The 18,583-nt window shown below is 37.0% G+C and overlaps 1 protein-coding gene across 4 annotated transcripts in view; it reads left to right on the forward strand.

Moving 5' to 3' along the window:
* The window catches only part of ALS2 (alsin Rho guanine nucleotide exchange factor ALS2), a 72,145-nt gene that overhangs the window by 44,313 nt on the left and 9,249 nt on the right, over positions 1-18,583 (forward strand). For 3 of the 4 annotated variants that reach the window (XM_047870876.1, XM_047870875.1, XM_047870878.1), the window contains 13 exons: positions 2,607-2,738; positions 3,137-3,265; positions 3,646-3,716; positions 4,065-4,131; positions 4,515-4,717; positions 4,836-4,901; positions 5,954-6,052; positions 6,634-6,798; positions 8,057-8,168; positions 8,375-8,452; positions 13,171-13,304; positions 14,192-14,359; positions 18,056-18,173. In XM_047870876.1, the coding sequence (XP_047726832.1) occupies positions 2,607-2,738; positions 3,137-3,265; positions 3,646-3,716; positions 4,065-4,131; positions 4,515-4,717; positions 4,836-4,901; positions 5,954-6,052; positions 6,634-6,798; positions 8,057-8,168; positions 8,375-8,452; positions 13,171-13,304; positions 14,192-14,359; positions 18,056-18,173 (1,542 nt within the window). The remainder of the gene's footprint in view (positions 1-2,606; positions 2,739-3,136; positions 3,266-3,645; positions 3,717-4,064; positions 4,132-4,514; positions 4,718-4,835; positions 4,902-5,953; positions 6,053-6,633; positions 6,799-8,056; positions 8,169-8,374; positions 8,453-13,170; positions 13,305-14,191; positions 14,360-18,055; positions 18,174-18,583) is intronic. The other variant, XM_047870877.1, reaches the window with a different exon arrangement.

The raw sequence follows: 18,583 nt of genomic DNA on the forward strand, positions 1-18,583 counted from the left end.
GAGAGAGAGAACGAACGCAAACAGGGTATGGGCAGAGAGAGAGGGAGAGAGAATCCCAAGCAGGCTCTGTGCTGTTAGCTGATGCTGGGCTTGATGTCACAAACCATGTAATTATGACCTGAGCCAAAATCAAGAGTCTCAGACTTAACCAACTGAGCCATCCAGGTTCCCCTACTTTAGAATCTTTTAAATCATGAGAACTGTCTCCTTATTTGGACAGATTTCAGTCTTTAGAGTGACCCAGGAACTAATGTGGGCTTTCAAAATTTGAAAGCAAACCAGACTCTTCAGTTTGGCATCTAAGGCGCTTAACAATCTGATATCCTCTTTTGTTTCTAGCCTTATCTACTACCCCTGTGTCCTACATGTTAGTTCAGCTCCATGGACATACATGTTTTGTATTTCCTTCCCGAGACACACTACCACCATTCTCATTACAGGAAATTTTCAAGGCCTGGGTCCAAAGTCATTTTATCATGAAAATGAAGCCCTCTCTGACTATACCACATTCCCTTCTCTTCCCATCTTTTAAGAATTAGTTAATCCCGGGGCGCCTGGGTGGCTCAGTTGGTTGGGCATCTGACTTCAGCTCAGGTCATGATCTCACAGTTCGTGAGTTCAAGCCTCACATCAGGCTCTGTGCTGACAGTTCAGAGTCTGGAGCCTGTTTCAGATTCTGTGTCTCCCTCTCTCTCTGCCCTTCCCCTGCTCATGCTCTGTCTCTGTCTCTCTCTCAAAAAAATAAACATTAAAAAAAAAAAATTAAAAAAAAAAAAAGATTTAGTTAATCCCTCCTCTGTGCTTTGCTAATACTGGTGCTATCTTTCTCCATTATCCTCTTATTGTGTTGTATCAGTGATCCTTAACCAGGACTGGGAATCAAAATCATCTGTGGAAATTTTTTCAAAACACATGGCCACGTTTGAACACTGCAAATTGTTATTTAGTAAGTCTCAGGTACACCTTAGACATCGTATATACATGTACGCTTTTCTAGATAAAAATAATAACACCTAATGTTTATTAAATGCATTCCATGTGCCAGGTACTAAGCATGTTACGTGTATTCATTTTATCCCCATATCAACCCTGTGAAATAGATATCATTATCCCCTTTTTACAGATGAGAGAATTGAGGCATAGCTGGGACTTGGTCAAGCTAGATATAACTGACATACATTGTGTTATGTTCAGGTGTCCAACATAATGATTGGATAGATGTACATACTGTGAAGTGATCACCCACAATAAGTCTAATTAACATCATTGCCACATGTAGAAGTATATATCTTTTTAATATTCTGTATGATGAGATGGAAGTACACAAAGCAGCTCTTCTGGGTACTGAAGTTTGGAGGTTTTCCAGAAAAAACACAAGATTACTATTGTTTGAGTTGAGAGCTGCCTTTTTTTTTTTTTTTTAAACTTGAAAAGACAATTGATGGATAACTGTTAATTCAGATCTGGGTATTCAGTAGATATTTTCTCAAAAATGAGTAAATGAACCTGTTCCTTCAAGGAGAACAACAGACAGTATTTGTTGCCAGTGATAAAATCTGAACTGTGAAGCAAAAAGTACAATGTGGGAAACATGTATGGGTCACTGAGTTTGGCAGTTTCCCAGTACTTAAAGATTTTTCTGATGAGATTGGTGATAATATTAACATGGAACTTTTGATGTTGTATAATAAAACGTATCAACATTGGGAAGGTCTGCATAACTCAGTGAAACACTATTTTCCAGAAGTCTAATCCACATGTTAAAACACCATGCATAGGTAAAGGGTCTATTCAAAGTGTAACACAGATCAGTGGATTTAATAGAGTAGAGGAAGTTTGATTATGTAGAGAATAGAGTACAGAAAGTTTGATTAATGTAGTTTCAGGTTCCACATTGCAGCTACTCTTTAAGAACCACTTAACAAATTTTGGTTTAGTTTCAAAGGAGAATATCCACTATTAATTGAAATGGCTATTAAAATAATCCTCCCTTTCCAGTTACATATCCTTATAAAGGAAGATTTTCTTCATATATTTCAGCCAACACATTAAATTTAGTAGTAGAAATGAAAATCCAGCTCTCCTCTTTTAAGCCAGATAATAAAGAGATTCGAAAAAATGTAAAACAATTGCTACTTTTCTCACGAAGCATTTTGTTCTTGTTTTGGAAAATACAGTTCTTTTTCACTTAAACTGTTACTATATTTGAAGTGAGTTAATAAAGGTTATTTTTATTTCTCGACTTTATTTTCTAATAATGGTAAATATCAATAGATAAGCCCACATAAGCAAAATAGATCCTGAGGCGAAAACATTTGAGAATTCCTGCCCTATCATGAGTACTCTGCTGCTCTCCTCACTGATAATTGCCAGTGTTTGTTTCTTTCCCCTTGAGTTATTCCAGTGTTTCATATGTATCTCTGTGTAGTAGAATTTTCTGGAACCAATTTTCTTTCTGCTCAGTTCCCTTTAGTATACCATTTCTGTTCTTGATTTGGATTTCTGCCATAAATTTAATATTACATATCTAAACCCACACCAAGGCTACAGATTGTGGACATTTGTTTTATATATTTTTTTCCCTTCCCTTAATTATTGGCTTTCAGACATCTCCAGAATACCAGAAACTGCAGGATTCCAGTTCTTGTTATGAGTCTCTTGCTCTCCATCTCGGCAGGAAAAGGAAGGAAGCTGAATACACACTGGGCTTCTGGAAGACCTTTCCTGGAAAAATGACGGTAAACCACGCCAATTGGCATTACCCCAGCAAACAGCAGGCATATCCATAACAACTGTCATAATTTTCTCCATTCCTCATTTGTTTGTTTATGGTAATAATGCTTTAATAAGCCTTTTTCTAAGGGTGGTCTAAGGGCCACAGCAATAGATGCTGTAAACATCTACCCTCATTTCTAAGAATCCTCTCTGAACACTCACCTTTTGTTTGTTCCTGTTTTTTTCTTAATCTTCTTTGAGCACTTTTATTAAGTGTTCAGATCCTATCTAACTTCAGGTCCAACACCAACCTAAGCTATGAGCCACAGATTCTCCTAAATGTGATTAGTGTCTTTTTCATTTTTTCCTTGCATTTTAAAATAATTCTGAAGGTCGTTTATATATTTGTCTTCAATTCCAGGATTCCTTGAGGAAGCCAGAGCGTCGACTGCTGTGTGAGAGCAGTAACCGAGCCCTATCTCTGCAGCATGCTGGGAGGTTTTCTGTGAATTGGTTCATTCTCTTTAATGATGCCCTAGTCCATGCTCAGGTATGCTGGGTTCCTAACTGTTACATTAATTAATTATACCATCAGTTTCTGTTAAAAGTACTGTGATTTTGCTGAAATTATTGAATAAAAGAGAATGTTTAGCTTGCATTTGTGGTATGGACCAAACTTCAGAGAGCTCTTTTAGTTTTCCAGCTTGAAAATGAGTATCAACCAAGTGGAGTCCTGTGGCAGAGATGGCAGGACCCACTGGCATTAGCTATGTTATGGGGATCATGTGGCTGAGATGGTGCACCCATGTGGACTTAACCATTTGAAAAGGGTTATGTAGCAGAGACACCTCCCCCCTCCCCCCCCCCCCCACCCCCCACCCAGGGCCTATATGGGTTTTCTCAGCTGTGACTCCATGTTGTTTCTTTCAGTTCTCCACACATCATGTTTTCCCTTTGGCCACATTATGGGCAGAGCCACTTTCTGAAGAAGCTGGTGGTGTGTAAGTGTGTCCCCCTTCCCCGACCCTCACCCTAATTCTCTCCCTTTGCTGTCAAGGTTATTTCCTTAGACATGATAAAAAGCTCAGGAGGCCTCCCCATTCTGTGAAACGAGGCTCACCTTCCCAGCATGTAGATAGTTAAACGGCCTGTGAAGATCATGGCTGATCATGATAACACCTGGAGCAAAGTAACTCTGTGTGCTGTAAGAACCAAACCTAGGGCATGACTGCATTTACATTTAATTGACTCTCCTCTCAAAATAAACAAGTTGCTTTTCATATTTGAGGAGTGATATTATAATGACAGGTTGTCATACCTCCTGGTGTTTATCCTTGTGAACATTTTAGGAATGGCTTAAAGATAACTACACCTGAGGAGCAGTTCACTCTCATTTCATCAACACCCCAGGAAAAGGTTAGTCCATTATGATACTTTGTTTTTATCTTTGGCCTGACTACTTCTGTATCTTATGCTAGGAAAGAAAAGATAAAAATTGTTCTTGCTTGGCTAATGATCCGTAATTATGTCTGGTAAGTCTTCATTAAACCAGGACTGTAGATTTTTTTTTTTTTTTAATGTGACTTACTTTTAAACATACAGCAGTAAATTCCAAGAGCCAGTCAGCATTACTCATTAAGAAAAGCATTAGGAGACAGAAAAATTATTTAGGAGCTAAGAATTACTAGGAGCAAAAAGTTATTTATCATTAGGACACAGCAAGGAAAGCTATCAGGGTTTAAGGCAGTGCGTGATGAGTTGTTGCTTTAAGGTTATTCACATTTACTTTTTGTTCCTAGACTAAGTGGCTACGGGCTATAAGCCAAGCTGTGGATCAGGCTTTGAGGGGGACATCTGACCTTCCACCTTATGGAAGTGGCAGTAGTATTCAGAGGCAGGAACCACCCATTTCACGCAGTGCCAAATATACTTTCTATAAGGATCCTCGCCTAAAGGATGCAACCTATGATGGACGCTGGCTTTCAGGGAAGCCCCATGGCAGGTGAAAATGCTCAAGATTTATGAGTGGGGTGAAGATGATAGTCTGATTCAAGATTGAAAAAGTATTGGTTATCTGAAACATTAATTGATATGTATTATTTTTTGCTTATGCATTTCAGAGGGGTTTTGAAGTGGCCAGATGGAAAGATGTATTCTGGCATGTTCAGGAATGGCTTGGAAGATGGGTAAGAAGATGGTGTAAAACATAAGAGTAAATTCAGTTTCATCCACTGATGACATCATTATGTATTGGGAACTATTTTCAAAACAAATAGATTTTTGTTTTGTTTTTTAGAAATGCATGCAGTGTGCTAGGGCTTATGATGCAGATGTGTGATCATGAAGAGGGCTGGGAATCTAGGATGCAGCCTTGGTTTACCTGGAGTGAATCATTTACCTTGATAGCCTTGTGACCTCAAGTGACACAGCCTTTCTTTCTGTGTGTTAAAATGGGACTATTTTCTGTCCATTTCCCAGTGGTGAAGACTGAGTACCTGGGGTAATATTGATGGTGAACTGTTGAGATAATAGTGCCCCCCTTACACAAAGGATATAGAAAAATTTTCCTTTCAGTAGTTTTAAATCATCTTTAATTTCTGTGATGTGCTAAAGGAGAAATCTTCTAGATGATATACTAATGGTACTCAAATGACATTATTTTTGTATCAGCTTGTTGTGTTTTCTAACACTAAAAATAATTGCATGATAAACTTACAGCAGTGAAGTATTTTGTATCATGTTAGAGAAGTAATTTATTTTACTATATAAAAAAGGTTATTATATAAATTGGGTAGATGATTTTTGTGTATATGATGATATAAATTTTTATGATGTCTTTTAATTTCCTTTTAATGGAATTTTAGAATGTGAGACTTTAGATAACTCATTTACCACCCCTCCCCCTGCTTACACAGGTGAGGTTGCTGGTTACCTGGACTTAACCAAGGTGATGTTGCTAATTAGTGGCAGAGGCTTAGGACACAGGTTTTCTGTTTTTCACTGGAGTTGGGGTAAAATACTTGATCTCTCTGTGTAGTGGGATTGATGCCCTACTCCTCTAAGACTTGCTAGATAGCTTAGATAATAAATACAGTTTAAACCAAAACCCCACTTACCCCTTTCCCCCACAGGTAATTCCCTTTTCTGTTCTCCTTGTTAAAATGTTTACAAGTGCATACCTAGAAAAGGCGAATGTGTCCTAAATGCATCTTCTGATGTTTTTTATTCTCCTTGGCAGATATGGAGAATATAGAATCCCAAACAAAGCACTGAACAAAGAAGACCATTATGTGGGCCATTGGAAAGAAGGAAAAATGTGTGGTCAAGGAGTCTATAGGTAATAACATTGGAAAGGTTGTTAGACTGGTGTTGCTTTTTCAAAGAATCATGTAAACTTAAATGTATGTGTAGCCAACATTTCCAAGGAGTAAATTTTATTTACTCTTTTTTGACTGAAACTGCCTCAAAAGTCTTCTTATAAAGGTAACTTCTTGTCTATCACAAGGTGAAAATATTAGGTTATTTATTATTTAATTTTCAACAAAATAGTACAAACCTTAGAAGTCATAGCTTTCTCATAGGATCTCCTAGATGTCTTTCTTATAAATTTATATTTATTAAATAACTCTAATATGGATAAAATGTATGATCCTTTCAGAGATTACTCATTATTTCATTTTCTCATAAGAGATTAATACACATTTTTCCCCATGTTAACACAGAATACCATCCAGGATATTTTTAATTTCTTAGCCTTAGTCATTCAAACATGAAAAAAAAAAATGGTGAAAAATCATCATATAAATAAATAGAGATACCAGTGGGACAGGAGTATACTTTTAAATTTCCTGAACTTTGTAAAAATGAGCCTCAGAATTCAATGTGTTTTTGGTCTTTATCCATTTTTTGTAACCACAGTTATGCCTCTGGTGAAGTGTTTGAAGGCTGTTTTCAAGATAACATGCGTCATGGTCATGGTCTCCTACGGAGTGGAAAATTGACTTCCTCTTCTCCCAGTATGTTCATTGGCCAATGGGTAATGGATAAGAAAGCAGGATATGGTGTCTTTGATGATATCACTAGGTATAGTATTCTCCTTCTAATCTCAAAGTTTAGTATGAGAGGATAAGGTTCCTGTATTTCTCCAGTAACAGCGATGTTTTTAAATGTTTATTTATTTCTTTTGAGAGAGAGCTTGCATGAGTTGGGGAGGAGCAGAGAGAGAGAGGGAGAATCCCAAACAGGCTCCTTACTGTCAGAGCAGAGCCTGACAATAAGCTCGATGAACAGTGAGATCATGACACTTAATTGACTGAGCCACTCATGGGCCCCAATAGCGATGTTTTTATGAAGGCTGAGCATCTTAATTGGACAGTATTGAGAAAATTCTTAATAAGACACAGTTGGCAGGCATTATTTTATCCATTTGCTTATGAACCAAATAGTGGATTACTTCTTTACAAGATCAAGATCATTCAAAATTAACATTGGTACCATTTTCCTTAAAGCTCCACACATATGAAGCTTTTAGTGTCTTAGAAGTTACCAAATTTTTGACTGTTATAAAAAGAAAAACCTTTAAAACAGTCAGACATAATAGGAGTAAAAGGTCAAGGAGACGAGTGGAAATTCCCTTTTTGGGTCGTAGAATGGTATCTAAACATCTTTTTGCTTAGGTCTGTTAGGTCAGGGACTTGTTATGCCAATAACCTAGGAATCAAGCTTAAATTCAGTTAACTAAACCTTGAGGATGAATGTAGTTCTTTTGCCTCCATATTTGATTTAGTCTGATTTGCATTTGGACTTAATAGATACGTTTTTCCCCCTTCATGTCATTTTCATAATGTGGGATTTTAAAATTTAGATGTTATTACTAAACTCCATGATTATTTAACAGTTTATACTTTGCTTTTATAGTGGAGATTAGTAAGATTTCTCTGAGTTTGAGTATGTGAAGAATGAGACTTCCTTTTTGTTTTTTTTTGGGAGAGATTGCTCAGGGGAGAGGGAGGAAGGGAGGGAGGGAAGGGGGGGGAGAGAGAGAGAGAGAGAGAGAGAGAGAGAGAGAGAGAGAATATGAATACAAATCTTAAGCAGGCTCCATGCTCAGCGTGGAGCCCAACATGGGGCTCGATTTCATGACCTTAGGATCATGACCTAAGCTGAAATCAAGAGTCAGATGTTCAACTGACTGAGCCACCCAGGTGCCTCAGAATGAGAGTTTTTATATGATAAACCTCATTTCTTTTTTTTTTTCTGGCAACTCCCATGTTATAATTGTTTTTCCATTTCATCCTTACCATCAGTTTTTCATTTTCATTTCTTTTCTATTTCTGTACAGGGGGGAAAAGTATATGGGAATGTGGCAAGATGACGTATGTCAAGGGAATGGTGTGGTAGTTACCCAGTTTGGATTATACTATGAAGGCAACTTTCACCTTAATAAAATGATGGTGAGTAAAATATTTTGCATATACTTATATTGACTTTTTAAAAATTCTATGTCCTTTTAAATCATTTTTATTAACGTTCTACCTTCTTAGTACTATTTTTCTTATCTTTTAAAATTATGTAAGGCTTTGGGGGATATGGCTGCATGTATTCCTTAAGTTACTTTGCATTTTATCTGTTGTGATTTTTGTTTTGTTTCTCCCCATAGGGAAATGGGGTTTTACTTTCCGAAGATGATACTATATATGAGGGAGAATTTTCAGATGACTGGACTCTTAATGGAAAGGTTGGAAACTAACTTTCTTCTTCCTCTAATAAAATCTTATACTTATTTTTTCTTGACCTTAAACAAAAAAGAGCTACCTTGTCATAAAATTCACCTGTTTTAAGAGTACATTTCAATGATTTTTAGTAAATATACAGAGTTGGATAGCCATCACCACAATCCAATTTTAGATCCTTTCACGTCATCCAAAAAAGATTTCTGTCACCATTGCCTGCTCATTTGCAGTCATTCACCGTTTCTGTCACCAGTCCTAGACAATCTCCTTTTAGTGGACTCTATAACTCTGTAGATTTGCCTTTTCAGGTTTTTTTTTGCTTTGCTTTGCCTTTTTTTTTTTAAAGATTTTTTTTTTCCCCCCAGTAATCTCTACACCCAACATGGGGCTTGAACCCACAACCCTGAGATCAGGAGTCGTACACTCTGACTTAGCCAGCCAGACGTCCCTCAGGTCCTTTCTTATAAATGGATTCATACAATATGAGGGCTTTTCTGTGTGGCTTCCTAGACTTAGAATAATGTTTTCGAGGTTTTCCCATAGTGTGACCTGTATAGTACTTCATTGCCTTTTATTGCTAAATAGTATTCTAAAACCACATTTTGTTTATCGCTTCATCATTGATGGGCATTGGATTAGTTCTCACTTCAGACTATTATGAATAATCTTTCTATAAACATTTGAATACAGTTTCTTATGTGAACATATGTTTTCATATCTTGGGCAAGTGTTTAGGAGAGTAATTGCTGGGTTGTATGGGAAATTGACATTTAACATATCAAGATATTGCCAACTGTTTGCCAGAGTGGCTGCATCATTTTACATTCTCATCACTAATGTATGATGATTCTAATTTCTCTCCATATTTTCCAGTATTTTTATTTTTTGTTTTTTTCTTTTTGCCATCCTACTAGGTGTGAAATGATACTTCATGGATTTAATTTACATTTTCCTAATGACTGGTTATGTAGAGCATATTTTCATGTTTTTATTAGTGATTCCTCTATCTTTTTGTGAAATGCCTATTCAGTTATTTTGATATTTTGACAATTTGTGTGCTTATAGTCTTATTGAATTGTAAGGGTTCTTTATATGTTCTGGATATGAGTTCTAATATCAGATATAGGATTCGCAAATATTTCTTGCAGTCGTGGTTTGTCTTTTTATTTTCTTTCTTTTTTTTAAATGTTGAACCATTTCATTTATTTTTCTTAACGCTTATTTATTATTTTTGAGACACAGAGACAACATGAGCAGGGGACAGGCAGAGAGAGGGAGACACAGAAGTCGAAGCAGGCTCCAGGCTCTGAGCTGTCATCACAGAGCTTGATGCAGGGCTGGAACCCACGAACTGTGAGATCATGACCTGAGCCGAAGTCGGACGCTTAACCAGCTGAGTCACCCAGGCACCCGTCTTTATATTTTCTTTTTAGTGACTTTTGAAGCACAAAACTTTTTAATGAAATCCATTATATCAAAAACATTTTTATGAGTTAGGCTTTTGATGGCATATATAAAGAAATCTTTCCTTAACTCAAGGTATTAAGATTTTCTTCTGGGGGCACCTAGATGGCTCAGTTGGTTGAATGTACAACTCTTGATTTCGGCTCAGGTCATGATCCCAGGGTCATAGGATCAAACCCCATATTGGGCTCTGCGCTGAGTGTGGAGCCTGCTTGAGGTTCTCTCTTTCCCTCTGCTCCTTTGCCCCACTTGCATGCTTTTTTCTCTCTCTCTCAAATAGAAAAAAAAAAAACAAAACAACTTTCCTCTGTGTTTTCTTCTAAAAGTTTTATAGTTTTAGCTCTTATATTCAGGTCTGTGATTCATTTTGAGGTACTTTTGTGTATGGTGTGGGTTAAAAGTCTTACTTGAGGGGCGCCTGGGTGACTCAGTCGGTTAAGCATCCGACTTCAGCTCAGGTCACAATCTCACGGTCCGTGAGTTCGAGCCCTGTGTCGGGCTCTGGGCTGATGGCTCAGAGCCTGGAGCCTGCTTCTGATTCTGTGTCTCCCTCTCTCTCTGCCCCTCCCCCGTTCATGCTCTGTCTCTCTCTGTCTCAAAAATAAATAAACGTTAAAAAAATAAAAAATAAAAAAAAAAAAAAAGCCTAACTTGATCTTTTTGCATGTGGGTATCCAGTTGCCTCAGCAACTTTTCCTACTGAATTTTCTTGACACCTTTTTGAAATTAATTCACCATAAAATGTGTTTCTTTTTGGACTCTTGTATTCCAGCGATGTACATGTCTCTCTTTATACCAGTACCACACTGTCTTGATCACTGTAGATTTCTAGTAATTCTAGTGAAATCAAGAATTATTTTTTAAAATGTTTTGGCTGTTCTGGATCTTTAGCTTTTTCATATAAATTTTAAGACTGGTTTGTTAATATCTGCTATAAAGCCTGAGATTTTGATAGAAATTGTGTTGAATCTATAGATCATTTTGGGAAGAATTGCCATTTTAATAATACTGAATCTTCCAATCCATAAACATGAAATGTCTCTCTATTTAGATCATCTTTAATTTCTATCAGCTATGTGTTGTAGTTTTTAATGTGTATCTCTTGCATAAGTTTGGTTACCTTTATTCCTAAGTATCCTTGTTAAGGCTGTTGTAAAGAGAATTTTTTTTATTTTACTTTTTGATTTTATATTGCTATCATATAAAATTGATTTATGTATTTTCTTGTATCCTGAAACCTTGCTGAACTTGTTTATTCTGCTACAGGTTTGGTGTGGTGTGGTTGTGTGTGTGTGTGTGTGTGTGTGTGTGTGTGTGTGTATTTGTGTGTATTTCCTAGGAATTCTTGCATACAGGATCATGTTGATTTCAAATCAAGGCAGTTTTACTTTTTCCTTTGCAATCTGGAAGGCTTTTCTTTTTTTTTTTTTTTATTGTCTGATGGCACTGGCTAGATTCTCCAGTAGAATGTTGAATAGAAGTGGTTAGAGTGGATATCCTTGCCTTAATCCCTATTTTAGAGGAAAATCAAGGGGTGCCTAGATGGCTCAGTCAGTTAAGGGTCTGACTTTGCCTCAGATCATGATCTTACGGTTCGTGGGTTCGAGCCCCACGTCGGGCTCTGTGCTGACAGCTCAGAGCCTAGAGCCTGCTTTGGATTCTGGTCTCCCTTTCTCTCTGCCCCTCCCCTGCGCACACGGCCTGTCTCTCTCTCTCTCTCTCTCTCTCTCTCTCTCTCTCTCTCTCTCTCTCTCTCTTACATAAACGTTAAAAAAAATTAGAGGAAAAACACTGAATCTTTCACTATTAAGTATGATGTTAGTTAAAGGTTTTTCATAGATTAATCAGATTGAGATAGTTCTGTTCTTAGTTTGTTGAGAGTTTTTGTCATTAATACATCTTGGATTTTGTCAAAGAACATTTTCTGTGTGTTGAGGTGATTGTGTGATGTTTGTCCTTTTTTAATATAGTGTATTGGTTGCTTTTCTGGGATAAATCATAGTTGGTCATGGTATATAATACTTTTATAATTTGTGAGATTTAATGCTAATATTTTGTTGAAGATTTTTGCCTCTGTATTTATGAGAGATAAGGGTCTATAGTTTTCTTTTCTCATGATGTCTTTGTCTTTGGTATAAAATTAGCCCCATAGAATGAGTTGGGAAGGGTTCCCTTCTCCTTTGTTTTCTGAAAGAGTTTGTGAAATCTTGGTATTATTTCTTCTTTGAATGTTTTGGAGACTTCACTGGTGAAATCATCTGGCCCTGAGCATTATTTTATGATAATACTTTTAGTTTCTAATTCAGTTTTCTTTAAATTGGTCTATTCAGATTTTCCATTTCTTTTAGAATCAGTTTTGGCAATTTGGTTCTTTCTAGGAACTTTTCTGTTGTATTGAAGTTCTCAGATTTGTTGGCATAAAATTGTTGTCTTAGTTTTTTCTTAATCTTTTTTAATTTCTGTAAGATTGCTGTAATATCTGTTTCATTGACTTTGTAATTTTATGTCTTTTTTTTTCCTTGATCTAGTTAAGTGCTAATTTTGTGTATCTTTTCAAAGAAGCAAATTTTGGTTTCATTGATTTTTCTCTTTTTAAAAAAAATCTCATTGATTTCTGCTCTAGTGTTTGTTATCTCCTTGTTTTGGGTCTGTTTGCTCTTCTAATTTTATAAGGTGGACTTTTAGATTACTGATTTCAGATCTTATTTTCTAATACAGGCATTTATAGCTATAATTTGCCTCTGGGCACTAGATTGGATAAATTTGGATAAGTTGTTTGTTCATTTCATTCAGCTCAAAATATTTTACCAATTATTCAGTGATTTTTTTTTTCTTTTACCCATGGATTATTTTCATACAATCTTTTTAGAGATGCATAGTATGTATATTTGCCCCGCCCCCCCACCCCTCCCCTGCTAGAGAACTGGGGACTGCTAATGAGTTAAAAAAGGAAAATGTATTAGGGGCACCTGGGTGGCCCAGTTGTTTAAGCGTCCAACTCTTGATTTATGCTCAGATGATGATTTCACAGTTGTGAGATCCAGCCCCACACCAGGCTCTGCACTGGCCATGGAGCCTCCTTAAGATTCTCTCCTTCTTCTTCTGTCCCTTCCCTACTTGCACATGCATGCTCTCTTTTTCTTTCTCTAAAAAAATAAAAAATAATGGAACATGTTAACCAGTTGGTGCTTTTTTTTCTCTTGATTTTTTAAACTGGAAATACTGCTTCTAATTCGACATTTTCTTTTACTTTACCTAGGGAATGCTGACTATGCCAAATGGAGATTACATTGAAGGTTATTTTAGTGGAGAATGGGGATCTGGGATAAAAATCACCGGAACTTACTTCAAGCCTAGTCTGTATGAGAGTGATAAAGACAGACCCAAAGTTTTGTGAGTAACTAGTGTTAATTGTGGATTAATTATTAAATGTTTTGAGTTGTCTTGATTATATCAAAGCTGCTTAATATTTTAAATGCAGAACAAATTTTTAAAGTCATTTTTTAACAAAATGTAACCTCCTTATATTGCCAACTGCCACTGTTACAGATAGCTGAATCTTTAGTCTTGGCTTAGATTATAGTCATGGGTATTTAAAATAAAAGTTCTGTGTATGGGAGTGGTTTTACTGTTAGTGGTAAAAGTATCCAAATTGATTGGAAGAGAACATTGTTAAGTGGAATCCCTACACAACTTGATTCTAAAAAGTAAAAGCCAAGCCTATATATGTACCAAGTGGAATAGTATATTCTGCATATGTAGGGAAAAAAACAAAATCTTTATCTCTAAGTGTGTTATGTTCTTCAGGTTTTTGGCATATATTTATTTTCCTTTTTTGATTCCAGCATTAGCTTTGTGTTTGTATTATGGTAGATTCTCAGATTCTTTGTTCTGATGGAACCTTGATATGTTTTCTGTTACTCAGTATTTTTAGAATTCAGTATGTAATGCATTTCACAGTTCTCATTATGAGATGTGCAAAGCACAGGAAGTCTTTGTTTTAACAGGAATCAGTTTTACAAAATTGATTATGTGGAAATGTAGAAACAAAGGAGTCAATTCTGATGTGCTTCATACTTAACCATTTATACACCTTAGTATCTGATGAACATTAAGTAGCTAAAAACCATTTTTTTAAAATTTTCAGTGTTTATGAAATAGAACCACCATCAGTGTGGGCAGTTGTGTTACAGAAGCGTTCCCAGTTGTATATCAGAAAGTTTCTGTTCTTTAGGATTTTTGCACAAGAGATTAATAAAAGCTTGATGTGACTTTATTAGCAGGAAGCTAGGAAACCTGGCAGTGTCAGCTGATGAGAAATGGAAAGCAGTCTTTGATGAATGTTGGCATCAACTGGGCTGTGATAACCCAGGCCAAGGGGAAGTTTGGAAAGCATGGGACAATATTGCTGTGGCCCTGACTACCAATCGGCGCCAACACAGAGACAGGTGAGTGAATGCTTTGCCCAGCATAGTATGGTAGGAAGTTGAAACTTAACAAGTAGTCAAGGCTTGCCACATTTAACTTAAAAATATAATTTAAGTTTCAATGATGTATTTCTGTTCTGGGTAATTTAGATAAAACACACCTATCTTTATCTTCTACTGAACTCAGCTATAAAACCCAGACAATATATGAACAGCTGTTCTACAAGGTAAATATCAGCTAGTATATTGAGGAGGAATACCTGAAATCAAAGTACCAAGTGAGTTGTTTTTGTCTTTTTTTTAGTTTTGAGTTTTTTAACTTCAGTATCCCTCACCCTGAATTCCATTAACCTGAAAGCTTCAAGTAAGTACTATGATTTAGACATAACTTGAGGAAAAACCCTTTGCTTCTGGCTCAAGATGCAACAAAGAGACTCCTAAAGCTCAGATAGAGTGGAGGAGATACATATGGGTTTTCTTTCTCTCTTTTTTTTCTTCATTTTCTCATGCTTCAGCCTCCATGTTCTTCTGGGACAGGGGTGGCAGTGGGATTTGCTAGAGCAGCCAGGAACAGGGAAAACTCTTGGAGGACTGGAAACCTCTTCCTCCACTGGTGGATCCTCAGGTGCAGTAGTCATGGCTGAATTCCATTGCTTTTCTGGCCTCTCTCTCTATCCTCCCACCCCTTGGTCCTAGAAGTGGCATGTTGACAGAAGGGAGCAGTTTCTGACCTGAGGATCTAACAGGGGACCCAGAAAATGCTGGGGAGGTAATGGAGAGAGAAGAGCTCTACAAAACAACCCTGTAAAGTTGTTTATGAACTCCTGGGCTCACCCCAGACCTGCACATATGTGGATTTGATCCTAATTAGCAGACCAGACACTTTGAGAACTGAGCTAATAGGTAGACTTTCAACCATGTCCCAGAGTGACCACTGAGTGGTGTGCTCACAGACATACCTAAATAGAACTGCAAAGGCTTTGAGAAGTGAACTGACATTGGCACCACTGCCCACAGAAGACTGAATCAAAAATATCAGCTGTTTCAGAGGTTCCCAAGATCACCTACATGTTCAGTGATTGACTAGAGGGACTCATAAGACTCATCGTAAAGTCATGCAGGTAAGAGTTACTACAGCAACACAGTAAGGAGCTACGGCCAGATCATAAGAGAAGAAGACACAGGCAGAGTCTGGAGGAATCCATGTGCAAGCTACCCATGCTCTCACCCTTCTGTGAGGGGTCACACAGAGCACACCATCCTTCCAGCAGTAAAATGCAGCCACCATTTACAGTCTTCCTGCCTAGGAACCATTAGAGACTCCTCAGTGCCTAAGGTTTAATGGAGGGGCCTGGTCACATAGGCACTCTATGCTTAGCAACTACCAAAATTCCACAGTCCCAGAAGGAAAGCAGATAGTCACCATAAATCACATTGTTAGCATAGTCTATGGACAGCAAAATACCCTTATCAGGTAGGGAATAATTCATGTCCGTATAGGGAATTTAGGAAGCAGATCCTTCTAAAGATAATAGTTTCAAGCCTTCCATGTGTACTCTGTTATGCCTGTCAACGTTTTTCATAGGATAGAAACAAGACCCAAAGTGTCATAACATAATACTCAAAAATGTCCAGAATATAAACCAAAATTACTTGGCAATCAAAGAACCACCAACTTATTTTGGGAAAGATGATAGACACCAGTGACTCTGCAACGTAGATTTTAGTATTATGACAACTTAAAGCAGGTATTATAAAAATGCTCAGATGAGCAATCACAAACATCCTGGAAGCAAATACTAAAATTAAAAGTATTAGCAAAAAAATAGATATAAAGAAGAACCAAATCAAAATTTTGAATTAAGAAATATAATAACCAAAATAAAATCACTAGGAGAACTTACTAGCAGAATAGAGGTGACAGCAGAAGAGTCACTGAACTTGAGAACAGATTAATAGAAACTATCCAAACTGAACAACAGAGAGAAAATACATGGAAAAAGAAAATAAACAGAGCTCTAAGGAGTCTAGTACTTGTGTCTTTGGAATCCCAGAAGGAGAGGAGAAAAATCATGAGGATGAAAAGATATTTGAAGAAATAATGGTTGAAACCATCCCAAATTTGGTGAAAGACAAATGTGCAGATTCATGAAGTTGAGCAACCTGTGTCCTGAAAAAAAGATATCCGTGAACAGACATGTCAGTCAAATTGAAAAACAAAATCATGAAAGCAACTAGAGGAAAAAAAGGGCATTACACAGAGGGGAAACCACCATTCAAATGCTTGCATATTTGTCATCAGTATCTTCTGGAGACCAAAAACAAGTGGCACAACAATTTTGAAGTACTGAAAGAAAAATTATAGATGTACCTCTTCATTTCTCTTTTTTCTTTTTCTTATTTTCTCCCTGTTCTCCTTTTCTCCTAACTTTTTTCCCCCTCTCCGTCTGCTTTTGTACATATTTCCTTATTCTTTAACTTGGCCAGTAACTCCCACAAGCAATGCTTGGAATTTGGACCCAAAGAATTTACTAATCCCTTTGTATTGAAAGAAGTTCGGGTTCTTTCCCCCCTATATTTGGTATAAATGGGAACTGAATATAGTGTTTTATTCATGAAGTTTACGATTTTTGCCTTGTATTCTTTCTATTAGTAGAAGAAATGGAAACTCCTAGGATTGATGAAAGCTGTGGACTTTCCCTTGTGTGTGATGCAGAGGGTCAGCCTTCACTGATAGAGCCTGTCAGTTTAAGCATTGAGACTTTGGTCCTGTAGTTAACCTTGGTTAACTGTTGTTGGGTGTTTACAGGGAATGAGAGTGAATGAACTTTTATATAATAAAACATGTTGCTACCACAGAGGTCTTATTTATCTAAAATAGTATAATAATGTACACCATTTCTAATCGGTTGTAATCTGATAATAGAATACCATTACCAAAAATGTCTGTTGATTATTAAGTATGTGTTTTATCATAGCCTCTTCGCTCAAAGCTTCCCTTTACCCATTATGTACTTACCTCACCACCTGTTGTAGCATCCTCATGATCTCCTTACTTGAGCTCATTTTCCTTTTTCTGCTGCCATTTCATTTGTTTTCCTTTTTCCTCATACCTTCCTCTCTTATTTTCCATTTTTCTCTTGTCATTAACAAGTCTGTTACCAGTTTTCTCTTCAAGCTAACATAGTATCACCTAACACCATGGTTGATACTAAAGCAAAATCTTCATTAATTAATTGTAGTTGGTATGAAGTAACATTAAATGACACTGGAATGACTTAAAAAAAATCTAATAGCAGGTCAGTTACCTATTATGAGCTCATTTGGGCCAGGCACTGTACTGGGTACTCCATTTTGTCCTTACTTGGTGATAGTGTTTCATGTGCACATTACAGTTTGCTTTTGTTCGTTCGTTTGTTCTTCCTTCCTTCCTCTCTTTTTTCTTTCTTTTTTTCTTTATTTTGTCTCTGTTCTTTCCTTCCTTCCTCCCTCCCTCCCTCCCTCCCTCCCTTCCTTCCTTCCTTCCTCCCTTCCTCCCTTCCTCCCTTCCTCCCTTCCTTCCTTTCTTTCCGTACTTAGTTTCTACACCCAACATGGGGCTCAAACTTGGGACCCCGAGATCAAGAGTCATAATGCTCTTCTGACAGAGACAGCCAGGCGCCCCTCTTGCTTTCATGATATGAAATACATAATGGGCTTTCTGTTGTCTTTTTACAGTCCAGAGACATTAAGTCGTTCACAGACTCAAACACTAGAGAGTTTGGAATTCATTCCTCAGCATGTTGGTGCCTTCTCTGTGGAGAAATATGATGACATCAAGAAATATTTAATAAAGGTAGAGTCAATTACACCGGTCTTATGAATTAATGACACAACTACCACAGTGTATCATTCAAATCTGCTCACAGGTTATTGGTGCTCTAATCCTATTTTTGCTTTCTAAGTATTTCTTTTTTAATTCTCTAACTACTAAAAGCGCATTTTCACATGAAGATTGCTGTATCATGATGATAGAACTTTTTAAGTTTTGTAAAGTGCTCAAGAGGGTTCTTGAGAACAAGGTTCAAAGTTTAAAATTGATTTTTGTTGGTAACAAACTAGAGATTGTATAAATAAAGCATGCTGCCCTCACCCCATGGTTATGCTCTTTGCTTCCTTCTCAAGTCCTGTAAGATTAGCTACAATTTATAGTATGACATGCATCAATATGGGGTTGCAGGAAGGAGTATTAAGAGAAATCAAGGG

This window comes from Prionailurus viverrinus, chromosome C1, assembly GCF_022837055.1.
Source record: "Prionailurus viverrinus isolate Anna chromosome C1, UM_Priviv_1.0, whole genome shotgun sequence".
Classification (NCBI taxonomy): Eukaryota; Metazoa; Chordata; class Mammalia; order Carnivora; family Felidae; genus Prionailurus; species Prionailurus viverrinus.